The sequence below is a fragment of the Amblyraja radiata genome, chromosome 31, assembly GCF_010909765.2.
Source record: "Amblyraja radiata isolate CabotCenter1 chromosome 31, sAmbRad1.1.pri, whole genome shotgun sequence".
Classification (NCBI taxonomy): domain Eukaryota; kingdom Metazoa; phylum Chordata; class Chondrichthyes; order Rajiformes; family Rajidae; genus Amblyraja; species Amblyraja radiata.
Window position 1 is genome coordinate 10,158,081 of NC_045986.1, and position 24,451 is coordinate 10,182,531.

At 46.5% G+C, this 24,451-nt stretch overlaps 1 protein-coding gene across 15 annotated transcripts in view; it reads right to left on the reverse strand.

Moving 5' to 3' along the window:
- kif1b (kinesin family member 1B) overlaps positions 1–24,451 on the reverse strand; it is a 247,101-nt gene that overhangs the window by 71,741 nt on the left and 150,909 nt on the right. For all 15 annotated transcript variants that reach the window (XM_033048547.1, XM_033048544.1, XM_033048541.1 and 12 more), the window contains 3 exons: positions 10,766–10,871; positions 4,292–4,440; positions 2,109–2,287 (listed from right to left, as the gene is read on the reverse strand). In XM_033048547.1, coding sequence (XP_032904438.1) covers positions 2,109–2,287; positions 4,292–4,440; positions 10,766–10,871 — 434 coding nt within the window. The remainder of the gene's footprint in view (positions 1–2,108; positions 2,288–4,291; positions 4,441–10,765; positions 10,872–24,451) is intronic.

Here is a 24,451-nt window from a genome sequence, read left to right on the forward strand (position 1 = left end):
AGGCACAAAATGCTGGACTAACTCAGCGGGGCAGGCAGCATCTCTGGAGAGAACCAATGGGCGATGTTTCAGGTCGAGACCCTTCTTCAGAACAGGGACTTGGTGTTCTCGCTTTCAGCTCAGCTACTTCGAGCTGAAATAGCACATCATCTCCACGGAGCTTGAAGCTACACGGGAACGTGCCGAGCGTTTTAACTCGTCTCTCTGTGAGCTCCCCCCATGGGCTGACTGGCAGGGGCTGCTGGCACGTGGCCACAACACATTCCTTCCGCCTGTTGTATCGCAGCCCATTGAGGAACACAGGGCAAGCGGCAGAGGCCCTGCCCACAGCAGGCAGATTCAGACTGCAGACAGACTCAGCCTGTGCCTTCGCAGAAGCACGTGATAGTCAGTAACAGAGGGAGGCTTCTTTGTCTGCAGACTTTTGTGTTTTGTTTGTGTTCTTTTGACTAATAGAAACAGGCATAACTTGTAAAAAGTCAGTGGCCACAGTTTTGTTGATGGCGCTATGCACAGACATGCTGGGGGCTACATTGACACATAGGGTCTCACCCACCACCCCAACCTGCTTCACACAAACCATCCCTCCCCCCATCTCCCCCCAGCTCTAGATTGACCCCTGCCTCAACATAATTCATATCCCTCCGTTCCCTGCATATCCTTAAATCTCTTAAATGCCACTATCACATCTGCCTCAACCACCACCCTTGGCAGAATATTCCAGGCACTCACCACCCTCTGTATAAAAACACTTGACCCGCACATCTCCTTTAAAATTAGCCCCTCTCACCTTAAAGTTATGTCCTCTTTTATTTGATATTTCACTGCCCTATCTATGCCTCTCATAATTCTCAAGCGCCTTGAGTATTCTAGAAAGGCGCTATATAAATCCCATCCATTATTATATACTTCTCTCAGGTCTCCCCTCAATCTCCAGGAAAACCATCCAAGTCTGTCCGACCTCTCACTCTAGCCAATGCCCTCCTATGCAGGTAAACCTCCTCTGCACCCTTTCGAAAGCCACCACATCCTTCCTGTAATGGGGCGACCGGAACTGAACACAATACTCCAAATGCAGCCGAACCATAGTCCTGTAAAGCTACATCACGACTTCCTGACTCCTACACGCAATTCCCCAACCTAGCGCAACACATGCCTTCTTTACCACTCTAGCTGCTTGTGTTGCTGCTTTCAGGGACTTATGACGAGCCCCCAAGATCCCTCTGCACATCAATGCTGTTAACGGTCTTGCCATTAATTGTATATTTTCCCATTGTATTCAACCTCTCAAAGTGCAACACCTCACACGTGTTCAGATTAAACTCTATAGACAATAGGTGCAGGAGTAGGCCATTTGGCCCTTCGAGCCAGCACCACCATTCAATGTGATCATGGCTGATCATCCCCAATCAGTACCCCGTTCCTGCCTTCTCCCCATATCTCCTAGCTCCGCTGTTTTTAAGAGCCCTATCTAGCTCTCTCTTGAAAGCATCCATTTTTGTATGTATCTGCACCCATTTTTGTAGATGATCCCACTGTATACTTTGATAGCCTACCTCACAGTCCACCACCCCAGCAATCTTGCTGTCATATGGTAGGCATATGGATAGGCATATGGATAAGCAGGGAATGGGAGCGATGTGGATCATGTGCGGGCAGATAAGAGTTGGTCTTGACATTAAGACGAACCAACCCGTCATGTTTATGTCCAAGTCATTTATGCACATCACAGAGTAATGAGCTCGCTCATTAACTGAGGTTTCAGAGTAGACACAGGGCACCATGGAAGGGTTTTCTCTCATTCGTATTTGCAATCTAGGAAAGGCATTTTCAGTTGGGCAAATAAATATTTTAGAAAGTAAAATATGGAATGTATAATTAAAATACAAATTAATCATTTTATTTGTGGAGCATCCTGGACAATACAGCTCACCACCTCCATGACATTGGTCAACCTGAGGAGCACCTTCCTGGGATAAATAAAGTTCTATCGTATATAAAATATTGATTTTAGAAAGTACAAATAAATATTTTATCAAATAAAATACCGTGACACACCACATCATTGGGACACCAAGTGATTGGGCAAAGATTGAAGACGTGCTTACTTGAGTTTTTCCAGAGACCAATAATGCGTGGCGCCATTCTTCAGATCCTGTACTTCCACCGCAACCACAGTCCTGGGGAACAGCCGGGCTTCCCGATCCAACTCTGCCTCAGCAGGGAGTAATTCAGGAGGAAGTGGCGAATATAGCGTGTCTGTGAGCAGCACAAACTGGAATTGTACCTGAATGCAAGGTGTGGGGGAAGGGAGGAAAACAACCAAGAAGTTGGTAGGAGCTGTGAAACTGAGTGTTAGATTATTGTTGCGTTCCGAAAAATCTTTACTGTTCTTTCCGCCCACATCATCAATAACTCAAGGAATGAATGATATGAATGAGAAACAAAATGCTTGTGCACCACCTCAGGGTAATCTATTATTCTTAAACTCCTATGATTGGGCCTATATACAGCAAGAATGCTATTGAATTGTATGCAATATAGGAATTTCACTGTACCTAGGTAAAGTGCCATTGAGGTCATGAGGTAGAGCAATGTAGTTGTTCATCCACATATCACATGCTTTTCGTGATTAGGACCGTCAAAGGTTACGGGGAGAAGGCAGAAGAATAGGGTTGTGGGGGAAAAGTAGATGAGCCCTGATCGAATGACTCAATGGGCTGAATGGCCTAATTCTGCTCCTCTGGTCTTTTTCCCCCCTATGTGGCTTAAAAGACGGAAACTCAGATATCACTGTGCAAATTTACTTACAACTTATCCAAAATAATAACCGGATTCAATTGGAAATGGCAGACCACATATTCAGAGAGGATACTTGGCTTCTAAAAACCTAAACGAACTAAATTTGTTGTGTATGTTTTTCAGTGATTGATTGGTTAAATACAATTTTTACATCCACCCCTCCTCCCCCCCACCCCACAGTGCAATTGTTCCAGATCATTCCGTCATCACCTCTAAAGAGCAATGCATCTCAATGGACGAGTTAAACTTGGTCCGTGGATGACATTTAATCCTGGAGTAACGCATTCTGTCAGCACGTGCCCAGCATGGACAGCTGTAGGCTGAATGTTAGTATTTTAAGCCTTCGATAATTGGTTTCAACTCAGAATTCATTCGGTTTAAATAACTGTACTTGGAAAGCTCAAAAGATTTAAAAATGTCATGAAGTTTAGTTTAGTTTGGAGATACAGCGCGGAAACAGGCCCTTCGGCCCACCGAGTCCGCACGGACCAGCGATCCCCGCGTACATTAACACTATCCTACACCGACTAGGGACAATTTACACATACAGCAAGTCAATTAACCTCCATACCTGTACGTCTTGGAGGTGTGGGAGGAAACCGAAGATCTCGGTGAAAACCCACGCAGGTCACGGGGAGAACGTACAAACTCCGTACTGACAGCAACCATAGTCGGGATCGAACCCGCACCTCAGGCGCTGAAAGCGCGGCAAGGCAGCAACTCTACCGCTGCGTCACCGTGCCACCGGGTGGACTTTGGCCCAACAAGTCCATGCCATCCATCGATGACTAGATCACACCAGTTTTATGTTATTATCCTACTTTTGCATCCATACCCTACACAATTTACAGAGGGCAAACTATCTTCAAACTCGCACCTCTTTGGGTTGTGGGAGGAAACCGGAGCACCCGGAGGAAACCCACGTGGTCTAGGGGGGGGGTCATGTAAACTCCACACAAACAGCACACGAGGTCTGTGCCGCTATGAGGCAGCAACTCTACCAGCTGCGCCACCGTGCCGCTGTGAGGCAGCAACTCTACCAGCTGCGCCACTGTGCCGCTATGAGGCAGCAACTCTACCAGCTGCGCCACTGTCCCGCCCACTTCCAGCAATCTGCTCCTTGATTTTTACATAATGCAGCTTTTGAAAAATGTTTGAGCTGATAAAGAGTTCAAATTGTACTTCAAGGGTTGGGAATTTATATGCAATTTAATGAATCCGGAAAACTAAAAACTCTTCGATCAACCTAAGAACCTGCTGGATTGTCATAAAACTTTCTTTCTTTCAGTTGCGTTGCTTAGGACCTCCAGTGTGCTGTGTTTTATTAGACCTGTAAGTCCACACCATATCAACAGCCATGTGATTGTCTATTGTCTATTGAGCTCCTCAGCTGTCAAGAAGGCAACCCTTATCTCCAACGCAGGTCACGGGGAGACAATCAATGTGTGATGGCTGTGTCTACAAGCTGCGACCACTCATACCACATTACCTTCTTCTTCAGCTCAACACTAATAGCATTCGCCTCCTTCAGGTAGACGGCATTGCCCCAAAGCAAGTCCCGTAGGGATGTGAATTGGTGATACTTCCACTTCCTGAATGCCCACTCAGCCAGCTCGAAGTCATGCTGGGTCCAGTGTGCTAGAGAGGCAATTAGAAATGTGTCAGTAACAGTCTCTACCATCAATCAGGCATCTGTTAAGTAACACATCAATTACTTTATTCCCCTAAAAAAGACACAAAGTACTGGAGTAACTCAGTGAGTCAGGCAGCATCTCTGGAGAACGTGCAAAGGTAACATTTTGGATCAGGATACCTTTAAGAGCCTGTCCCACTTAGGCTATTCTTTAGGCGACTACAGGTGACTAGGCTGTCGCCACATGGTTGCCAGGGTATTGCCTGTACGGTCGTGAGTTGTCTCCTCAGTCGCCCAAAGAGTCGTAGCGTCTTTCTGGTCGCCGCTGGATTTTCAACATTGACCTTTACAGAGTCAAATCAGGAGGAGGATCCTGACCCAAAACACCACCTATCCACACCTTTAATTTGGGGAGAAGTACATGGGGTGCACTTGAAATCCAGCCGGGAAGTCCACCCTGAAAATGTGGCGCCTAGGCCAGGTGAAGTGGCCGATCTCTACCGCATTGGGACCTCCATGGCCGATTGGTGGGTGGAATTTGTCGCCTGCGGCCGGGACTCTAGAACTCTGACACTGCCGCATCCATTCCCGTACCTGACTTGCCAACTCTGTGGGCCGCTGACCTCTGTTGGTCTGGCAAAACAGATAATATGTCAAGCCTCTGGGACCAAGAGTGCCGGTGATAATCAGTGCTGGACCTGTGCCTTGAACATTAGGTTTTAAATGTTTCACGCTGCCCGGAGAGGACGCTGGCGTTGACTGTTCGCCGCTTCTCCGCCCGCCGTTCCCCCCCCCCCCCTGTCTGTTACCTACCTGTTACCTGTTACCTACCTGCCTGTCTGTTACCTGCCTGTACCTGTGCCTGTGCTCCATCGATGCTGGACACCTCCCTGCACCAGTGAGGGAGCTGGATCCTCTCTGCACCCGCACCGCTGGACAACCTCTCTGCACCTGCTCTGCTGGATACTCTCTGCACCCTCATCGCTGGACTACCTCTACACCTGCTCTGCTGGACAACCTATCTGCTCCCTCAATGCTGGACACCTCGCTGCATTTGCATTGCTGGTCAACCTCTTTGCTCCCTCACTGCTCGACACCTCGCTGCACCTGCACTGCTGGACAACCTCTCTGCTCCCTCACCGCTGGATACTCTCGTAACCTGCACCTGCACCGCTGGACACCTCTCTGCACCCTCACCATCATGCTCAAATATTCAACTCTACAAATGACTGGTTTCTTCAACAACCACATCCCATCCTGCATCCAAGTCATTAAACAGCTTAGACTTCTACGTCGACCCCGTTTCATCCACAGAGGCTCTCGGTGCAGGCTTGTTTACTTCAACCACGGACATTACATTCCATCCATCTGCTCACTACCACGCACTACCCCCCCCCTCAACCGCGTCACCCCCCACCCCAGCTGACCGCACGCACTGTCAACCGGGACAACCTCAGATCTCTCCAGCCTGCCCCCATCCCACCACCCTCGCATAATGCCAACTTTGCCCTCCTCAACACCAGGTCGCTCAACAACAAAGCCCTTGCCCTCCATGAACTAATCCTTGACAACACTCTGGACTTCCTTCCGCTCACTGAGACCTGGCAACAACCCAATGTCTTCTTCTCCCTCAATCAAACATCCCACCTGGATTTAATTAAATTTCCAAACCCCGCCCCTCCCGCCATGGAGGTGGCCTCGCTGTTATTTTCAACCAGAACTTTCGGATCTCTGAACTCACCCTCCCCCCAGTAGCATCATTTGAATTCCTCGCCTTCAAAGCCCTTTCCTCCATGACAGTCATCCTCATTTACCGGCCACCTAAACCCTCCTTCCTATCTGACTTCACTGAACTCCTCACACTTGCCTCATCCCTCTCCCCACGTCTGCTGCTACTTGGTGACTTAAATATTCACATGGACTCCCCCACCTGCAAGCTTGCATCTGAATTCGCCTTTTTACTGGACAACTTCTCTCTCACTCAGCACGTCAGCTATCCCACCCATGACAAAGGTCACATCCTTGACCTGGTCTGCTCCACAAATCAACCGGTACTCGACCTCCATCCATGCCTCTTCCCCCTCTCTGATCATAAGCTTATACGGTTCACCATCCCTTCTCCGACACCTCGCCCCCGCTTCCTCCGAGAAATCACCTTCCGTAATCTAAAATCCATTGATCCCCACCATCTCTCTGACCTGCTCTCCACCACTCTCCCCCTGGACTCAACCCATATCTCACCTGATGATCTCACAAACCATCTCAACTCCACCTTGTCTACCTCCCTTAACACTATGGCCCCCCTCAAAACAAGAACCGTAACTTTCAACACATCTTCACCCTGGTACACACCTGCACTTCGTAAACTGAAACAGACTGGTCGCCGACTTGAACGACTCACAAATAAATCATCTCTCACAGTCCACCTTGAAGCTTACAAACTCCACCTCACTGACTACAAAGATACCCTCATTGCTGCAAAATCTGCCTACCTCTCCTCCATATTCACCGACCCCTGCCTAAACCACAGAACCCTCTTCTCCACAGTGGGCAACCTCCTCAAGCCTCGAGCTAACACTCTCCCTACCTCTACTCCGGATCTCTGCAACTCATTCCTCCACTTTTTCGCTGATAAAATCAGCACCATCTATCAATCTTTACCCCCTGTACCCGACTCCCCAGCATCTACTCCACCTACCAAGGCCCCTCCTTTCAACATCTCCACTGACCTCCTTACCCCTCCTCCACACTGCTTCCTCTCCCAGTTTGACCTGGTCTCCCCTACTGAAATCTCCAAACTCATCAGCTCTTCCAAACCCACCACCTGCTCCCTCGACCCTCTCCCCACTCCCCTGCTGAAGTCCTGCCTCCCCGTTCTCTGCCCCTACCTCACTATTCTCTTCAACTCCTCATTGTTCCAAGGAATTGTCCCCTCCGCTTTCAAAACTGCTGCTGTCACACCAACCTTAAAGAAACCTGGTCTTGATCCCTCCTCTCTCATTAACTACCGCCCAATCTCAAACCTCCCCTTTCTTTAAAAAACCCTGGAGCGTATCGTTGCGTCGCAACTTCATTCTCACCTCCTTGCGTATAACCTACTTGAACCCCTCCAATCTGGCTCCATAGCACAGAAACTGCTCTCCTCAAAGTCCTCAACGACCTCCTCACCTCTGCTGACACTGGTTCCCTCAACATCCTCATCCTCCTCGACCTGAGCGCAGCCTTCGATACAGTGAACCATAACATCCTGCTTACCAGACTTGGGGACCTTAGCATTGAAGGTTCTGCACTCAGCTGGCTCTGTTCCTACTTTTCCAACAGATCCCACTTCATCTCTCTCCACAACCACACCTCTGCTACAGCCACAGTCACTCAAGGCGTTCCCCAAGGCTCCGTACTCGGCCCCCTCCTCTTCATCATCTACATCCTCCCCCTTGGTCAGATACTCCGCCACTTCAACCTGGACTTCCACTGTTACGCCGATGACACCCAGATCTACCTCGGCACCAAATCCCCCCACAACCCCCCCCTCTCCCATATCAACTCCTGTTTGTCAGCTATAAAAACCTGGATGCAACATAACTTCCTCAAACTCAACAGCGATAAGACAGAATTCCTCCTCATAGGCTCCAAAGCCACTCAGCAAAATCAATAACCCCACTCTCACCATCGACGGCACCACTGTCTCCCCATCTCCCCAGGCCCGCAACCTTGGCGTGATCTTTGATTCCACCCTCTCCCTTGAGCCTCACATCCGCCATGTCATTAAAACCTCCTTCTTTCATCTCCGCAACATCGCCAAACTCAGACCCTCTCTCACACCTCCCGCTGCTGAAAGACTCATCCATGCCTTCATCTCCTCCCGACTGGACTATTGCAACTCACTTCTCCTTGGCATCAGCTCCACCTACATCAACCGACTCCAACTGGTCCAGAACGCAGCCGCCCGACTCATCACCCACACCAAATCCTGGCATCACATCACTCCAGTCCTCAAACAATTTCATTGGCTTCCCATCTCCCACCGGATCACCTACAAAATCCTGATCCTCACCTACAAAGCCCTCCACCATCTGGCCCCCCCATATCTCACTGACCTCCTCTCCCCCTACCAACCCTCACGGTCCCTCAGATCCACATCAGCCGGTCTCCTCTCCATCCACAAGTCCAACCTCCGCAGTTTTGGGGACAGAGCCTTCTCCAGGGCAGCTCCCAGGCTCTGGAACTCCCTCCCCCAACTGATCCACAATTCCGTGTCCCTCACCATCTTCCAGTCCCGTCTCAAGACCCATCTCTTCACCTCTGCCTATCCTTAGCCCCACGTCCCCCTCCCTTTTCATCTGTGCATTAATTGCCTCATATTGTGTTTTGAATTGTATTCTGTCTTTACTTTGTGTACTAGTCATGTCTCTACTATTTATTTCATTCCCCTTACATGTTTTTCCTCTACCTGCTAAATTTTTGTAAGGTGTCCTTGAGACTCTTGAAAGGCGCCAATAAATAAAATTTATTATTATTATTATTATTATTAAACACTTGAGAGAATTAAAAAAAGCAAACCGCATCCTATTGACCTTTACTCTGCGCAATTAGTACAGGTGTCAGAGGTTATAGAAACATAGAAATTAGGTGCAGGAGTAGGCCATTCGGCCCTTCGAGCCTGCACCGCCATTCAATATGATCATGGCTGATCATCCAACTCAGTATCCTGTACCTGCCTTCTCTCCATACCCCCTGATCCCTTTAGTCACAAGGGCCACATCTAACTCCCTCTTAAATATAGCCAATGAACTGGCCTCAACTACCTTCTGTGGTAGAGAATTCCAGAGATTCACCACCTTTTGAGTGAAAAATGTTTTTCTCATCTCGGTCCTAAAAGATTTCCCCCCTTATCCTTAAACTGTGACCCCTTGTTCTGGACTTCCCCAACATCGGGAACAATCTTCCTGCATCTAACCTGTCCAACCCCTTAAGAATTTTGTAAGTTTCTATAAGATCCCCCCTCAATCTTCTAAATTCTAGCGAGTACAAGCCGAGTCTATCCAGTCTTTCTTCATATGAAAGTCCTGACATCCCAGGAATCAGTCTGGTGAACCTTCTCTGTACTCCCTCTATGGCAAGAATGTCTTTCTCAGATTAGGAGACCAAAACTGTACGCAATACTCCAGGTGTGGTCTCACCAAGACCCTGTACAACTGCAGTAGAACCTCCCTGCTCCTATACTCAAATCCTTTTGCTATGAATGCTAACATACCATTCGCTTTCTTCACTGCCTGCTGCACCTGCATGCCTACTTTCAATGACTGGTGTACCATGACACCCAGGTTATGCGGAGAAGGCAGGAGGATGGGGTTAGGAGGGAGAGATAGATCAGCCATGATCGAATGGCAGAGTAGACAAGATGGGCCAAATGGCCTAATTCTACTCCTATCCCTTATGACCTTAATTATAAATTATATTGATCATGCAGATGCAGCACAATATTTACTTCTAACAGAGTTTCAGACTAAACTTTATGGTGTTAGTTCCATCATGAAGTCACCCAGCACCACTTGTTACAACATCATCTCGACGTCTGTGGAATTACAGACAATTCACTTGTGACAAAAGGGCAAATTAACTGGACTCATGTTATCAAGATTTTGCTTGATGTCTCTTGCCACCTGACAGTCTGCCACAGTTAAAATGCAAGAGGCCTTATAATTCTGGGAAGGGAATTTTAAACAGAATTCCAAGACAAGGAAATGACATATAAAAGGCAGCTATCTGAAGACCAGGCCTGAAGAAGGGTCCCAACCCAAAAGGTCACCTCTCCACGTCCCAACCAGAAACATCGCCTATCCATATTCTCCAGAGTTGCTGCCTGACGCACCTAGTTACTCCAACGCTTTGTGTCTCTCCTTGGTAAACCAGTCTCTGCAGTTCCTTGTTTTTAGGTCTCATTAAATGTCTAAAAGTGCCAATGTCACATCATCCTTCCATTCTCCTCGCTGGCATTCTTACCTTGGTCACGCCTGCACAGAATGTACTGTAATTGTGTTTTACAAGCAATTATCATCAATGTATTGAGCTGACACCAGTAGGTTTATCGATGGGCATAGGAAGGAACTGCAGTCGCTGGTTTTCCACTGAAGGTAGACACAAAATGCTGGAAAAACTCAGTGGGACTTCAGACTGAAGAAGGGTCTCGACCCGAAGCGTCACCCATTCCTTCTTTCCAGAGATGCTGCCTGTCCCGCTGAGCTAATCCGGCAGTTTGTGTCTGTTTTAGGTTTATTGACGGAGCAGCTTTTAAATGACCAAGATCTTGATTAGTCTCGTCCATGTTACCTTCCTCCTCCTCTTCATCCTCCTCATCTTCCTCTTCAGTTGTTTCTGCAGCTAGAGAGCGGGTTTCCACTTGCTTCTGTAACGCTTCCAGTTTACTTTCATAGTCCTGGTAACAAAGATGGAACATGTGTAGAAAAGAAGGACATAAGCAGGTGAACAATTTCCATCAGTCCAAGGCTAGGGAATCTAAAGAGGACGGGCTACTGCTTGCACTGCAACAGTGATATATATATTGATATTTTATTGATAATGTATTATTTTATTGATATTGTATTGTATATATATATTGATATTTTACCATCGGAGTTCCACAACATGGAAACAGGCCCTTCAGCCCACCTTGTCCATGCTGACCAAGTTGGCACACTAGGCTAGTCCCATTGGCCAGCCAAACCATCCCTATCCAAATATCTGTCCTTGTCTTTGAAAAGTTGTAATTGTACCCAGTTCTATAGTTTCTTCTGGCAGCTCATTCCAGATACGGACTATCATCAGAGTGAAAAAGTTGCCACCTCTTACATCTTACATATATAAATAGACAATAGGTGCAGGAGTAGTCCATTCGGCCCTTCGAGCCTGCACCGCCATTCAACGTGATCATCCTGATCATTCACCTCTCTCCGTAAGCCTGTGCCCTATAGTTAAAGGATCCTCTACTCTGGGGGAAAAGACCACAAACTATCTATATCCCTTGTGACCTTGTACACCTCAAGTAGATCACCCCTCAGCCTCTTAGGCTCTGAAGAAAAAGGCCTACCCAACCTCTCTCTCTAACTCAAACCTGCAAGCCAAGGTAACATCCTGGTGAATCTCCTCTTCACCTTTTCCAACTTAACGGCATCCTTCCTTTCGCCAGGTAACCAGAGCTGCACACAGTACTCCAAGTGTGGCCTCACCAGCAGCATCGTGATTGTATTCCACCGGGTTGCGCCGTCAGCCTTGCCATCAGTCAGTCTGTCTTTTCATCTTTTTTGTTATTTTTTGCGTGTTTTAAAAAGTTTATGTTCGTGTTCTCTGGTTTTTTTTTAATGTGGGGGTGGGGGGAGGGGGCCAGGGGAAACTTTTTTCAATCTCTTACCTTGCCGGAGATGCGATTGTTTCCCGATAGTATCTCCGGTCGCTCTGCGGCCTAACATCATGGAGCTGGTGGGCCTTGCTCGAGACTGACTTTGATCCCCACCTCCGGGCCGTGGACTTACCATCGGAGCCTGCCATCGACACTCCAACCACAGCCAGCGGATTTCAAAATCGAGGAGCTCGCAATCTCGGGTAGAGACTGATGGCGGAAAGCTCCAGAGTCACAGAAGGTTTGACTAGCCCCGACCCAGGGTCCGATCGCCCGGCACGGGGGAGCCGAGATCCCCCTCAATGCGGGAGCTTGATCGCCCCGATGCGGTGGGTACGATCGTCGGCTAAGGGAGCCAAGATCGCCTCATCAACGGAAGGCTCGAGGCCCCCGACCGCGGGAGAACAAAGAAGGGAAGGAGATTGATCTTTTTTTGCCTTCCATCACATTGGGGAATGTGGAGGAGTCACTGTGGTGGATGTTTATGTTAAAATGTATTTTGTGTGTTTTGTTGCTTTTTATTGGCGTGACTGTATGGCAAATCAAATTCCTCATATGTTACAAAACATACTTGGCTAATAAAGTATGATTATGATTGCAAGTGTTAAAGGCAATGGAGTTATCAGCCAGATTAGCCAAACAGCATCCCAAACCTTTCGAAAACACGATGTTCCCAAGACAGGAGGGAGATGTTTTCGCACCTGTTCCCACACAATGCCTGGGACTGTCTTGTTTTACTGAATAAAGCAGGTTGGGTGGACCACCTGCCTCTAATAGTGCAGAAACGCTGCAGGCAGGGGGGCTTGTGACTGTCTCCGGGAGGGGGTAGGGCATGGTCTGCTCAGATAAGAAGTGTCATAAAGGATGGTGTCGGGCGGTCTTCCAGGAGGAGAGAACCTCAGCTTTCAGAATTCAGAACGGTGACACCCACCATTCTGAATTCTGAAGGCTGAGGTTCTCTCCTGGAACTCATAAACGAATCATATATGTTGATTATTTTATTCATCATTGTCTTTTATCTACCAATGTCACTTTTATCTTATCCTTTTTTAAGCTTAATGTTATCCTTGTAATATCATTGCTGAGGTGACCCGTTGTCATTGTCAAACACATTTCATTGTACCGTTGACCCTGTGCTAACCTACATATGACAAATAAAACAGAACTGAACTGGCGATCGACAACAGGAACATCCTGCTGCGTGCTCTGCTGTGTGCTCGGGGGTTGCGAGTGTGTACACGGACACGTGAGTCCATGTGCCTTATTTAGTAGTGTAATAAAATACCTTGTTATTCACACTGTTGTCTGGATTGGGTGATTTATCGAACACAACAATGATGTCCTAACCTTTGGACTGTATACTCTTCCTAATGAAGGCCAATCGTACTGATGCCACCTGCACTGTCCACCTGACTCGCCACTTTAAATGAACCATGCACCTGTACTCCCAGGTCTCTCAGTTCTACAACATTCTCCAGGTCTCCACCATTTACTGTGCAAGTCCTGCCCCACTTTGACATAGCAAAGTACACCACCTCACACTTGTCAGAGTTAACTTCCATTTGCCATTCCTTGGCCCACCTTCCCAACTGATCTGGATCCTGTAGTAAACTTAGATGTCTTTCACACTGTCTACCACACCACCAATTTTGGTGCCATCTTCAAAATTACTAACACTGTTAGCCAAGTCATTAATGGATTTAACCTACAGCCCTGACTGTAGCAGCACTGCTTTGGGCACGAGCATCCGACCCAAAACCTCGCCTATCCACGTGTAGGAAGGAATTGCAGATGCTGGTTTATACAGAAGACAGACACAAAACGCTGGAGTAACTCAGCGGGATAAGCAGCATCTCTGGGGGAAAAGGATAGGTGACGTTTCAGGTTAGAAACATAGAAAACAGAAAAATAGGTGCAGGAGTAGGCCATTCGGCGCTACGAGCCAGCACCACCATTCAATATCATGGCTGATTTATCTCTCCCTCTCAACCCCATTCTCCTGCCTTCTCCCCATCATCCGACACCCGTACTAATCACTAATCTATCTATCTTTGCTTTAAAATATCCATTGACTTGGCCTCCACAGCCTTCTGTGGCAAAAGATTTCACAGATTCACCACCCTCTAACTAAAGAAATTCCTCCTCAACTTCTACATAACGAAACATCCTTTAATTCTGAGGCTATGATCTCTAGTCCCAAACTCTCCCACTAGTGGAGACATCCTCGCCACATCCACTCTAACCAAGCTTTTCACTATTCGGTATGTTTAAATGAGGTTCCCCCCCCCCTCATTCTTTTAAACTCCAGCGAGTACTGGCCAAGTGTCATCAAACGCTCATCATATGTTAAGAAGTGTTGAGACTCTTCTTCAGACTGCTGGGTGATGATTCGGGTCAGGACCCTTCTTCACATTCCAGTCTGAAGGGTTCCGACCAGAAACTGCACTCATCCTTTTTCTCTTGAGAATTTGCCTGACCTGCTGTCTAACCTCACATATCCATGTTCTCCAGAGATGCTGCCTGACCCATTGAGTGACTCCAGCACTTTGTGTATTTTGTGTAAACCAGCAACCTAGTTTCTTCCTCCACAATTACCTTTGACTCCTTCCTCCAAGCCAATTTTGAAACCAATTGGTTAGGTCACCTTGGATTATATGCATTCCAACTTTCCAGACAACTGATCCATACAGGACCTCGTCACAGTCCTAGCTGAAGTATGTCTACTGCCCTGCACTCATCAATCCGCTTGGTGAGCTCTTCAGAAAAATCTCGCAGAGCTGTGAGATACATGTGCCAAAATTCATTGCCAATGACCGAAGCAAAAAGATATCCAAATTCCTTGTTAAATGTAATCAAATTTGCAAATGTAACATTTTTAAAAGTTAAAGAATGTATGTTTGCTTGATTGAAAAAGCAATCAAATCAACTTAAAGTCTTCAAATAGTTGAGTACCTACATATCTATTATGGGTTTGCACTTTTTGCAGCTTTATAATAAGGAAACCCAAGAATGACAGGTTTGGAAAAATAACTCCCCCAAAAAGCAAAATTAAAGAAAGCATAAGAGCTTCCAAATCAGAATCCGTTCGCACATTTCCACAACTAAATACTCGGGGTGAATACATTCCAGCTCTAAAGTGTGATGAAAATGCATTAAAAAGGCCATATCATCAGCAAAATGATTTTAAAAATGTGAAATGATCGTAACAAATTCAATCCGCTCAGTTCTGCTTGGTTCGCACTAACCAACCTGATCTCCTGGTGGACCAGCACTTCAACTCCACCTCCCATTCCGAATCCAACCTTTCTGTCATGGGCCTCCTCCATGGCCAGAGTGAGTCCCACTGCAAATTGGAGGAGCAGCACCTCGTATTTCGCTTGGGCAGTTTACACCCCAGCGGTACGAACATTGACTTCTCCAATTTCAGGTAGTCCTTGCTTTCTCCGTCCCTCACCTCCCCTTCCCAGCTCTCCCACAGCCTTCTGTCTCCGCTTCTTCCTTTCTTCTTCCCGCCCCCCCCCCCACCCCACTTCCACATTAGTTTGAAGAAGGGTCTCGACCCGAAAAGTCACCTATTCCTTCGCTCCATAGATGCTGCCTCACCCGCTGAGTTTCTCCAGCATTTTTGTCTACCTTCGATTTTTCCAGCATCTGCAGTTCTTTCTTAAACATTCTGTAACAAATTGATAAGCACTTTGCAAAACATTAGCTTTGCACCAGACGTTTGAGAATGATGGTGTGACTGACGCTGCCAATTATTGCAAGCAATTAATACTATTCTGATATCATTGCAGTTCAGTTGGTAATCTTTGGTAATCTTCACAGTGGCTTTAGCAGAGTAATTAATTTTATCAGTTCATTAACAATTACACAACATCAGAGTTAATCGAGTATATTCAAATCTCAAAAGTTATACCTCAGGGTCCTCAGAATAAATGCAAGCATTAGAAAAATAATTTCTTGTTGGAACTGGAGACCATCTCAATATTAAAAGTTCACAAACCATTGCATTTTGTTCTTCCAATAGTGACGTGATTGTCGTACAAATCAGAGAACTAAGCTTGGCATTGGATTGCCAGGTTACAGTTTTTTTTAAATAACCCAACTACACTACACACAGATGCAAGATGGTTTAAATGAAAGAAAAATAAAAATGAAATTACCTTCAAGTGTTACGTCACATCAACACGACATTACAGGGTAGCCCTTGGGGTGGGAGATTGCAACCTTCACGTGTTCCGCCCTGTTTCGACGAATGCAATCAACCCGGCATGCACAATCAAATAAGATCAAATAGAACAAGTTGTCCTACAACTGTAGGCTGTGCACGCCATACACAAGAAGGCAGGGTAGCCCGGCGGTGGTATCAGTGCAGAAAGCTGACATTAGAAGCAATGAATTCCCAGCTCTATATCTGAACAATTAATCAAACTCTGCAAAATTCCTGGGCTCCAATTATGATACTTAACTGTTTTAATTTAATAGGCAAATCATTTCCCAATATTCCTGGTACATTTTGCCTGGAAATATGGTCGACCTCCAAGTTAGAATGACCCAAGACTTTCCTCCTCCACCCCTCCCTCGCATCCTCTTGGTCAATGTTCAGTCCCTGGAGAATAATTTTGAGGACTTGAGGGAAGGATCACTTCACCAAAACGATATGACGGAATAAAAAGACACAAAATGCTGGATGCTTATAACTCAGCAGCTCAGGCTGCATCTGTGGAGAACATGGATAGGAGACCTATCAGTCTTGAGACTGATATGTTATTGGCTAGCACTTGAGCAACTATACGCCATGGTCAACAAGCACCAGTTGGTGTATCCCGATGGCATCGCTATCATTTCCAGGGACTTCAGCAAGGCTGATGTGAAGACGAGACTTCCAAACTATCATCATTGTATCTCCTGCAGCACCAGAGGATCAAGCACTCTCCACCATCGCAGGTGCCTATCGCTCCATCCCTCACCCACACTTTAATAAAGGAGAGGTCCTTCTTCCAATGTAGAGGCAACAAAAGAAGAATGCGGCTCTGATGAGGAAGACTGTACTGAGCTGGTCAGGGAGGCAGAGGAGCAACTTTGTGATGGCTTGGACTCAGTGGGATGGCAATGTTCCTGGACTCTGCAGTAGATCCGAACTGATATGTCATGGTTATTACCAACTTCATAAGTATGGAAAGTGTTCCTACCAAGACCTTCCGATTGTTCATCAACCACAAGTATAGGATGAACCAGGAGACACGGAATCTACTGAGAACCATACCTGCAATGTTCAAGTCAGGTGATCTAGAGTCATACAGGTATGATCCGCAGATGGCCTTCATGAACGCAGAGACACTTCTGGACTAAACTGGAGGCTGAGACGAACTCTCGGCAACTGCGGCAGGTCTTGCACACCATCATTTCTTGCCAGTTGAAAATAATGGTTATCTCAGAGGACAACGTCAGAAGATCATTCACAATGACAAACTCTCAGAGAGTGTCTGGCCCTGATGGTCTACCCGGCTATGTTCTCAAATTCTTTGTGGTACCACTGGCTGGACATTTTGTGCACATCTTCCACCTTTCACCACCATGGTTGAAGGCCCCACATGGTTTAAAAGGACATCAATAATACCTGTACACAAGAGCAAGGTGACACGCCTCGACGAGTACCGATGGGTGGCACTCACGTCTACTGCAATGAAGTGCTGCGAGAGGTTGATCACAACGCAAATCATGTAATCATTATTGTAACCATATCAGTAATGACCTGGACCCATGTTAATTTACCTACTGCCACAATGGACTGACAATAGATCTCCATTCTGCACTGCACCACTTGTGACATCAAAACCAAGTCTTTCCGGACTGTCAAAGCAGCCACAGCCAGACATAAAAACAGTTTTTATCCACGAGTAGTTGCTCTACTCAACAGCCAAAAATCTGTAGCCTCCCTTTGATCTGGTATTTTGTTGGTTCACATGCTTGATCAATGGTGTTTTATCATAAATGTTTTATTATTATTAATGTTTAGTGTTTTCTGAATAATTCGTAACTGTCACTGTATGTCATGTTGTTATTTGTTTGCGGAGCAGCAAGGCAAATTCCTTGTATGTGAATACTTGGCCAATAAACTTACTTACTTCAACAACGGCCTAAAATACAACAGCAGAGTGTTCAAAACTGTCATCCCTTCCGAACCTCTTGCCAAGTTCAGGGAACTAGGTCTTTGCTCCCCGTGCATCTAGATCCATGGCCTCCTCATCAGCAGACCTCTGGCAGTAGGGATTGGGAACAACCTCCTCCTCACTGACCATCTGCAAAGGGGGACGTCAAGGCCATGTGTGCGGTCCCCTGTACTTTACTCTGTATACCCACAACTGTGCAGCCAGACACAGTTCCAACGCCATCTTTAAATTTCCCAATGACACCACGGTCCTTGGATGAACAACAGGTAATGATGAGTCAGAATAGGAGGGTGGCGGCGCGACTCGTTGCAGCGGCTCCTACAGCCTGTCTGTCTTTTTTTTATTTTTGTCTAGTTAAATGTAGTGTTTGTGTTTTTTTAAGCTTGGTTTTAAATGTGTATATGTGGGGGGCGGGGGGGGGGGGAGGGGGAAACCGTTTTAAATCTTTTCCCTGTACGGGAGACCCGACCTTTTCCCTGTCGGGTCTCCGTTGTCGTTGGGGCCTAGCACCGTGGAGCGGCCTCCAGCCTGAACGACCCGGGGGCTCGGGAGTCTGCGGAGCTGTGGAGCTGCGGACTACTCACCATCGTGGGGCTGGCCGGCCTCGGAACGTGGGGAGCGGTGGTGACTCGCTGCTGCGACTCGACTCCAGGGGCTCGGAGGCTCCAGCAACGCAGCCGCAGGTCCGGTGGACTGGCACATCGGGAGCTCGCGGGTCCGGGGGGAGAGAGAGAGACCGCTTCCCGGAGCTCCCGCAACGCGACTTCTCCAGCCCGTTTCGCGGGGTTGGAACGACCTGGAGCGGGGTCATACATCACCCGGCACGGCTTCATGGCCGTGGGACTCACCAGCGCACGCTGGGGCTCCGACCTTGTACTTTCAGACCGGGAGCGGGGCCGTAAATCGCCCCGCGCGGCCTAAAATGGCCGTGGGACTTATCATCACCCGCCTGGGGCTTGGACATCGGGAGAGACATGGAGAGCAGGGGAGAGAAAAGACTTTTGCCTTCCATCACAGTGGGTTCACTGTGATGGATGTTTGTGTGAACTTAATTGTGTGTATGTCTGTAGGACATTGTCTTTGTTTGTATGGCTGTGGAAACAAAATTTCGTTTGAGTCTCACTGGGGCTCAAATGACAATAAATTGTATTGTATTGTATTGTATTGATCAACAGCATGGTTCCTGGGCGTGCAGATCTCTGAAGATCTGTCCTGGGCCCAGCACATTGATGCAATCACAATGAAAGCTCACTAATGCCTCCACCTCCTCAGAAGGTTGTGGAGATTCGGAGCGTCGCTGAATACGCCACAGAGTTGTACAGGAGAAAGCATGCATCACGTCCTGGTTCGGAAATTCAAACGCTCAAGAACTAAAGAGGCTTCAGAACCCGGTGGGCGTTGCCTGATCCATCACGGTACTCAGCTCCTCACCATTGATGGGATGTGCAGGAAGCATGCAGTTAATATCATCAAAGACCCACAGTACCCTGGCACCTTCTCTTCTCTCCGTTACATCCTGGTACAAGAATAGCTACTTCCCTCCAACCACCCTAAACAACCTAACCACAACCTCACGTCTCAGCACTGAACCACTATGAATGGTGCATTACTGAGGGGGTTCTACATACTTTGGCTTTTTGCACAGTCATGCTGTAGTTTACTGTAAATAACTGATCAATTATTGTTGTGGCATCTCATGCACCCGTTGAGCTGCAGCAAGTAAGAATGCCATTGTTCTGGTTCAGATCTTCTGCATGTAACAAAGAAACACTGCTGCAACCTCCCATGGGCAGAGCTGCCAAGTTTTGTCAGAGCATTTCAGTATTCTAGTACCTGAAAATCAGTATTTTGCTGAGGAAATCAGTATTTTTACGCGGTGCCATTTTGCTGAAAGAAATGTTTTTTATGTGCGTTCATACCCATGAAAGAGTACAAGAATGTATAACTTTGCTACCAATTGACATGTCTTCTACGCACCTCACTTGACACTGCCATCTCTATGTATACTTCTGTTTGAACGGCTACTTCTGCTTTTAGCACCAGATGATGATGTAGAAGCCATTTTGGAAGCCTCCCTCTCCCTCCCTCGCTCTCTCCCTCTCCCTCCATCGCTCTCACCCTCCTTTCACTCTTCCCCTCCCTTTCTCTCCTTCCTTTTTTTCTCCCTCCCTCCCAGAAAAGTCTGTGACCTATAGCGCTGTGGCCATAGCACTATGTGTAAAGCCTATAGCGCTTTTTATAAAGGCAATAGCGCTCCAGTTGGTAGCGCTATAATTAGAACCCATAGCGTGTTTGTTTAAATTCCTACGCGCTAAACTGACAGCGCTGTTTAAACCTGGAGCAGGACAGGCAGATCAAAGCTTGAAAAAATAATCATCCAGATCTTGAAATTTAAATTACTAATAGATTGAATCTGCTATAATTTTTAGTGTTGCAGTTTGATTTTTTTATATCCTTGCATTTTTTAAGCTGCAAGATGAAACAGGAAGTCGGGCCGATTTAAAAAAAAACCCGTATGTTACAAAGCAAATCCGTACATCTGTATTCTTATCGCATTTCCGTACAAAATACAGAACATCCGTGCTACTTGGCAGCTCTGCATGGGCATTGCATCGGCCTCCATTTATTGGCTTTCTATGAGCTTCAGGATCTCCTTTGTGCCAGTAGGCTGCATGAATGACATTAAGTCGTGGATCGTCCGCCAGTAGGCTGCATGAATGACATTAAGTCGTGGATCGTCCAGAGCGGCTTCAAGCTGATTAATTAGAAACACAAATTGAGCAGGTACTATCGCGACGTTTAAGGAACAATTAGACAGGTACATGAATAGGACCGGTTTAATGGACCAAATGCAGGCGGGTGGGACTAGTGCAGCTGGGAGATGTTGGATGGTGTGTGCACGTTGGGCCGAAGGGCCCGTTTCCAACCTGTATGACTATGAAGAATTTTAACCTCACTCAGAAAGTGCACACCAACATCCTCACCCCTATTTGGTTGCTTACTCTCATTGAACCTACCTGAAACACTTCAATATTTTGTTCAGCACACGCACAAAAGCTTCATGTCTGACATTCTCTCCATCTACACTGTCCATTACCATTGCTTTTTTCCATCTCCAGTTACCTCGCCCCTCAGAAAGACACACAAAGTGTTGGAGTCTCAGCGAGATAGGCAGCATCTCCGGAGAGAAGGAATGGGGGACGTTTCGGGTCGAGACCTCGTAGACTGGACACCTTGGTTCAAGACTTTCCAACCTGCTGCTGTAGGGTCTGTCTGATCAGTGCTAATTAATTGCTTTCAAATCTTCAACCAAATCACCCCATGGCTTTCTAAATTCTCAGGGATAACCAGAGTTGTTTGCTAAACCATTCTTTCTACTTTGAGAAAGTCAAGCTTCCTACATCAAACAAAAACCTGATTAAATTGCAATGTACAGTACACAATTATCTCAACAAGGCATTTGAGTGCAAGTTCATCTAATATTGGTTATGGGGCAGGAATCAAGGATACCAGTGTTGCCACAGAGTAACAAAATAAACCTGAAGACCAGCTAGAAATAAGGCTAAACACCACAATCGCATCCTCTGGGTCTTTTGGTAGACGTGGCTGTTACATAGAAACATAGAAAACAGGTGCAGGAGGAGGCCATTCGGCCCTTCGAGCCAGCACCGCCATTCATTGTGATCATGGCTGATCGTCCCCTATCAATAACCCGTGCCTGCCTTCTCCCCATATCCCTTGACTCCACTAGCCCCTAGAGCTCTATCTAACTCTCTCTTAAATCCATCATGTTATGAGTAAGGCCCGCATTTAATACCCATTCCTTACAGCTCTTCAGTAGACAGTGGCGAACAGCCACATTGAACCTCCGACAGTCCACATGGTGGAGGAATCGCCACAGATTCACTCGGTGGGAAGTTCCACAGAGATGGATAAAAATAACGTGGTAGTGATGATGAAGGAATGACATGACGGTGCGTGGCTTGGAGGGGAACTAGCAGGTATTGGGCCATCTGTGCAGATGTTGTTGTTCTTTTTCTATTGGGAGGAGCAGCTGAAGCATTGGAGAGCTGCTGCACTTCATTCTAAGGATGTCAAACTGTACACTAGTGTCGAAAAGAGAGCATGCTTCAGATGGAGTGAGGGCCTGTAGGCTGCTTTGCCCGAATAGTGCGATTATCATTGTTGGATCATCGCTCATCTCTGTTTAGTTTAGATTTAGTTTATTGTCACGTGTACCAAGTTACAGTGAAAAGCTTTTGTTGCGTGCTAACCAGTCAACGGAAAGACTGTGCATGATTACAATCGACCCTTCCACAGCGTACAGATACATTAGAAGAGAATAACGTTTAGTGCAAGATAAATTCCAGTAAAGTCCGATTACAGGTAGTCTGAGGGTCTCCAGTGAGGAAGATAGTAGTTCAGGACCGCACCAACTCCTGACTTGAGCCTTTAGCAGCAGGCACTGGGGTATACCAGCACCTACAAGCTTCCTTTCAAGTAACAAGCCATCCTAACATGGAAACACATCACTGGCCCTTCACTATTGCTGGAACTTGCCACTAACAGTCACACGAGAGTTGCTTCTCACCGCTATTTTTTGAGGCAAGAAGTGATGAGCTTTAGACACTCTCTCTGGCAGCTGCATTGCTTTGAATGATTAAAACACCTTATATAATTGGTGGTATTTAGATGTTGCAATTTTACGGAACTATTTTCATATCCTCTTGAAGACCAAATTATGTTGGTGGTTAGTTAGGTCCTTTAAAATCCAGCAATAAATACTATGCTTCAGCAAGTGGCAATACTGCCAACTTCAATCTGTCATGTGAGCAGATTATTTAAGGTGTTTAGGGGCCGGGCTGATATTAGTCTATGGGAAAATGCTTGAAGCTATTACTGAGAATAAAGTAAAGGGGTATGTAATGAATCACATTAAGCAAAGTCAATGTGGAATAATGCAAGAGAGATATGGTTTGACAAGTCCAAGAGAATTTAGTTTCCGTAAGGAGTTGCCAAATGCCATTTTAAATCTGGAATTTCAAAAGGCCGTTGATTATATTATGAAACAACCTTTTGTGAACTGACTAAAGACACGAGGCTGCAGGCATTATATAACTACATGAATAGAAGGTTGTTTAAAAGGGCCGAACATTTTTGGTTGAATTTTGATTGAAACATGGAAACAGGCTGTTTGGCCCACCAAGCCCACGCCAACAATCGATCACCCGTTAACTCCAGTTTCACATCCACTCTGTACACGCAGACCAATTATCCTAAAGACCCACGTCTTCTTGATGCGGGAGGAAACTGGAGCACCCGGATGAAACCCACGTGATCACAGGGAGAAGTGCAAACGCCGCACAGACAGCACTGGAGGCCATGATTGAACCCGGGTCTCTGGCATTGTGCTATACCAACTGTACCAAGGTCCTTCACCATGGAAAGGTGCTAGCTGCCCCACTAGATCCATACTGGACTCCTGTCTACTCTCGCTGTTGGTTGACCATGGTTCATTGCTGCCAGTTCTGCAGTCTTCGTGGTAGCCCGAGTGTGGCTGGTAAGACCAGCCCTGGAGGTCCACAATCAGACACACTACACTCATACAAGTTACAGAAATGACTTTGGGGGAAAAAAAGACAGATCATAGTGTAACCAAGTTTGCTGATAATACAAAGCTGTGCTCTTGGACAAATTCAATAATCTTCAGTGACTTTAGCAGTTTCAAGAACACTAGGATGCTATTTCACTACAGAAGTTGTGTTTAATTTAGGGAGACAGCAGAGAAACAGGCCACGCTGACCATCAATCACCCATTCACACTAGTTCTATATTATCCCAATTTTTCATCCACTCCCTACACACCGGGGACAATTTTCAGAGGCCAATTTACAAAGCCACACGTCTTTGGGATGTGGGAAGAAACCGGAGCACCGGAAGGAAACCCACATGGCCACAGGGAGAACGTGCAAACTCCACACAGGCAGCACCCAAGGGCAGAATCCAAACCGTTTCTCTGGCAATTTTAGGCAGCGGCTCTACCAGTTGCACCATTGTGTCATCCAGAATTGTACACATTTAAAGGCTGTGGCAATTAGTTAGCTTTAACTCTGTTAACTTTATTTTTCAATCCTACCGTCTTAATTGCTCAACCAGGCTAGGGTCAAACAATAAAATGGAAGGACACTGTCTTGAAGGACAATGAATGATTCAATACTCCTTTCTCAGTAAACCTTCAATGGCAAGATTAGAATCTCCCTCCATTGTGATTGCTGGATTAAATCTTTAAATCCAGTGATTTTCTGCAGAAAAAAGGTCACTATTATTTGAGATGCCAAAATGGAAAAGCTAATTTAGAAACAATTACTAAATATTCAGCTATCATTTGATAATTTAAAAAATTTGGGAGCTTTGAAAAATGGTTAGATTTAATTGATGAATGGCAAC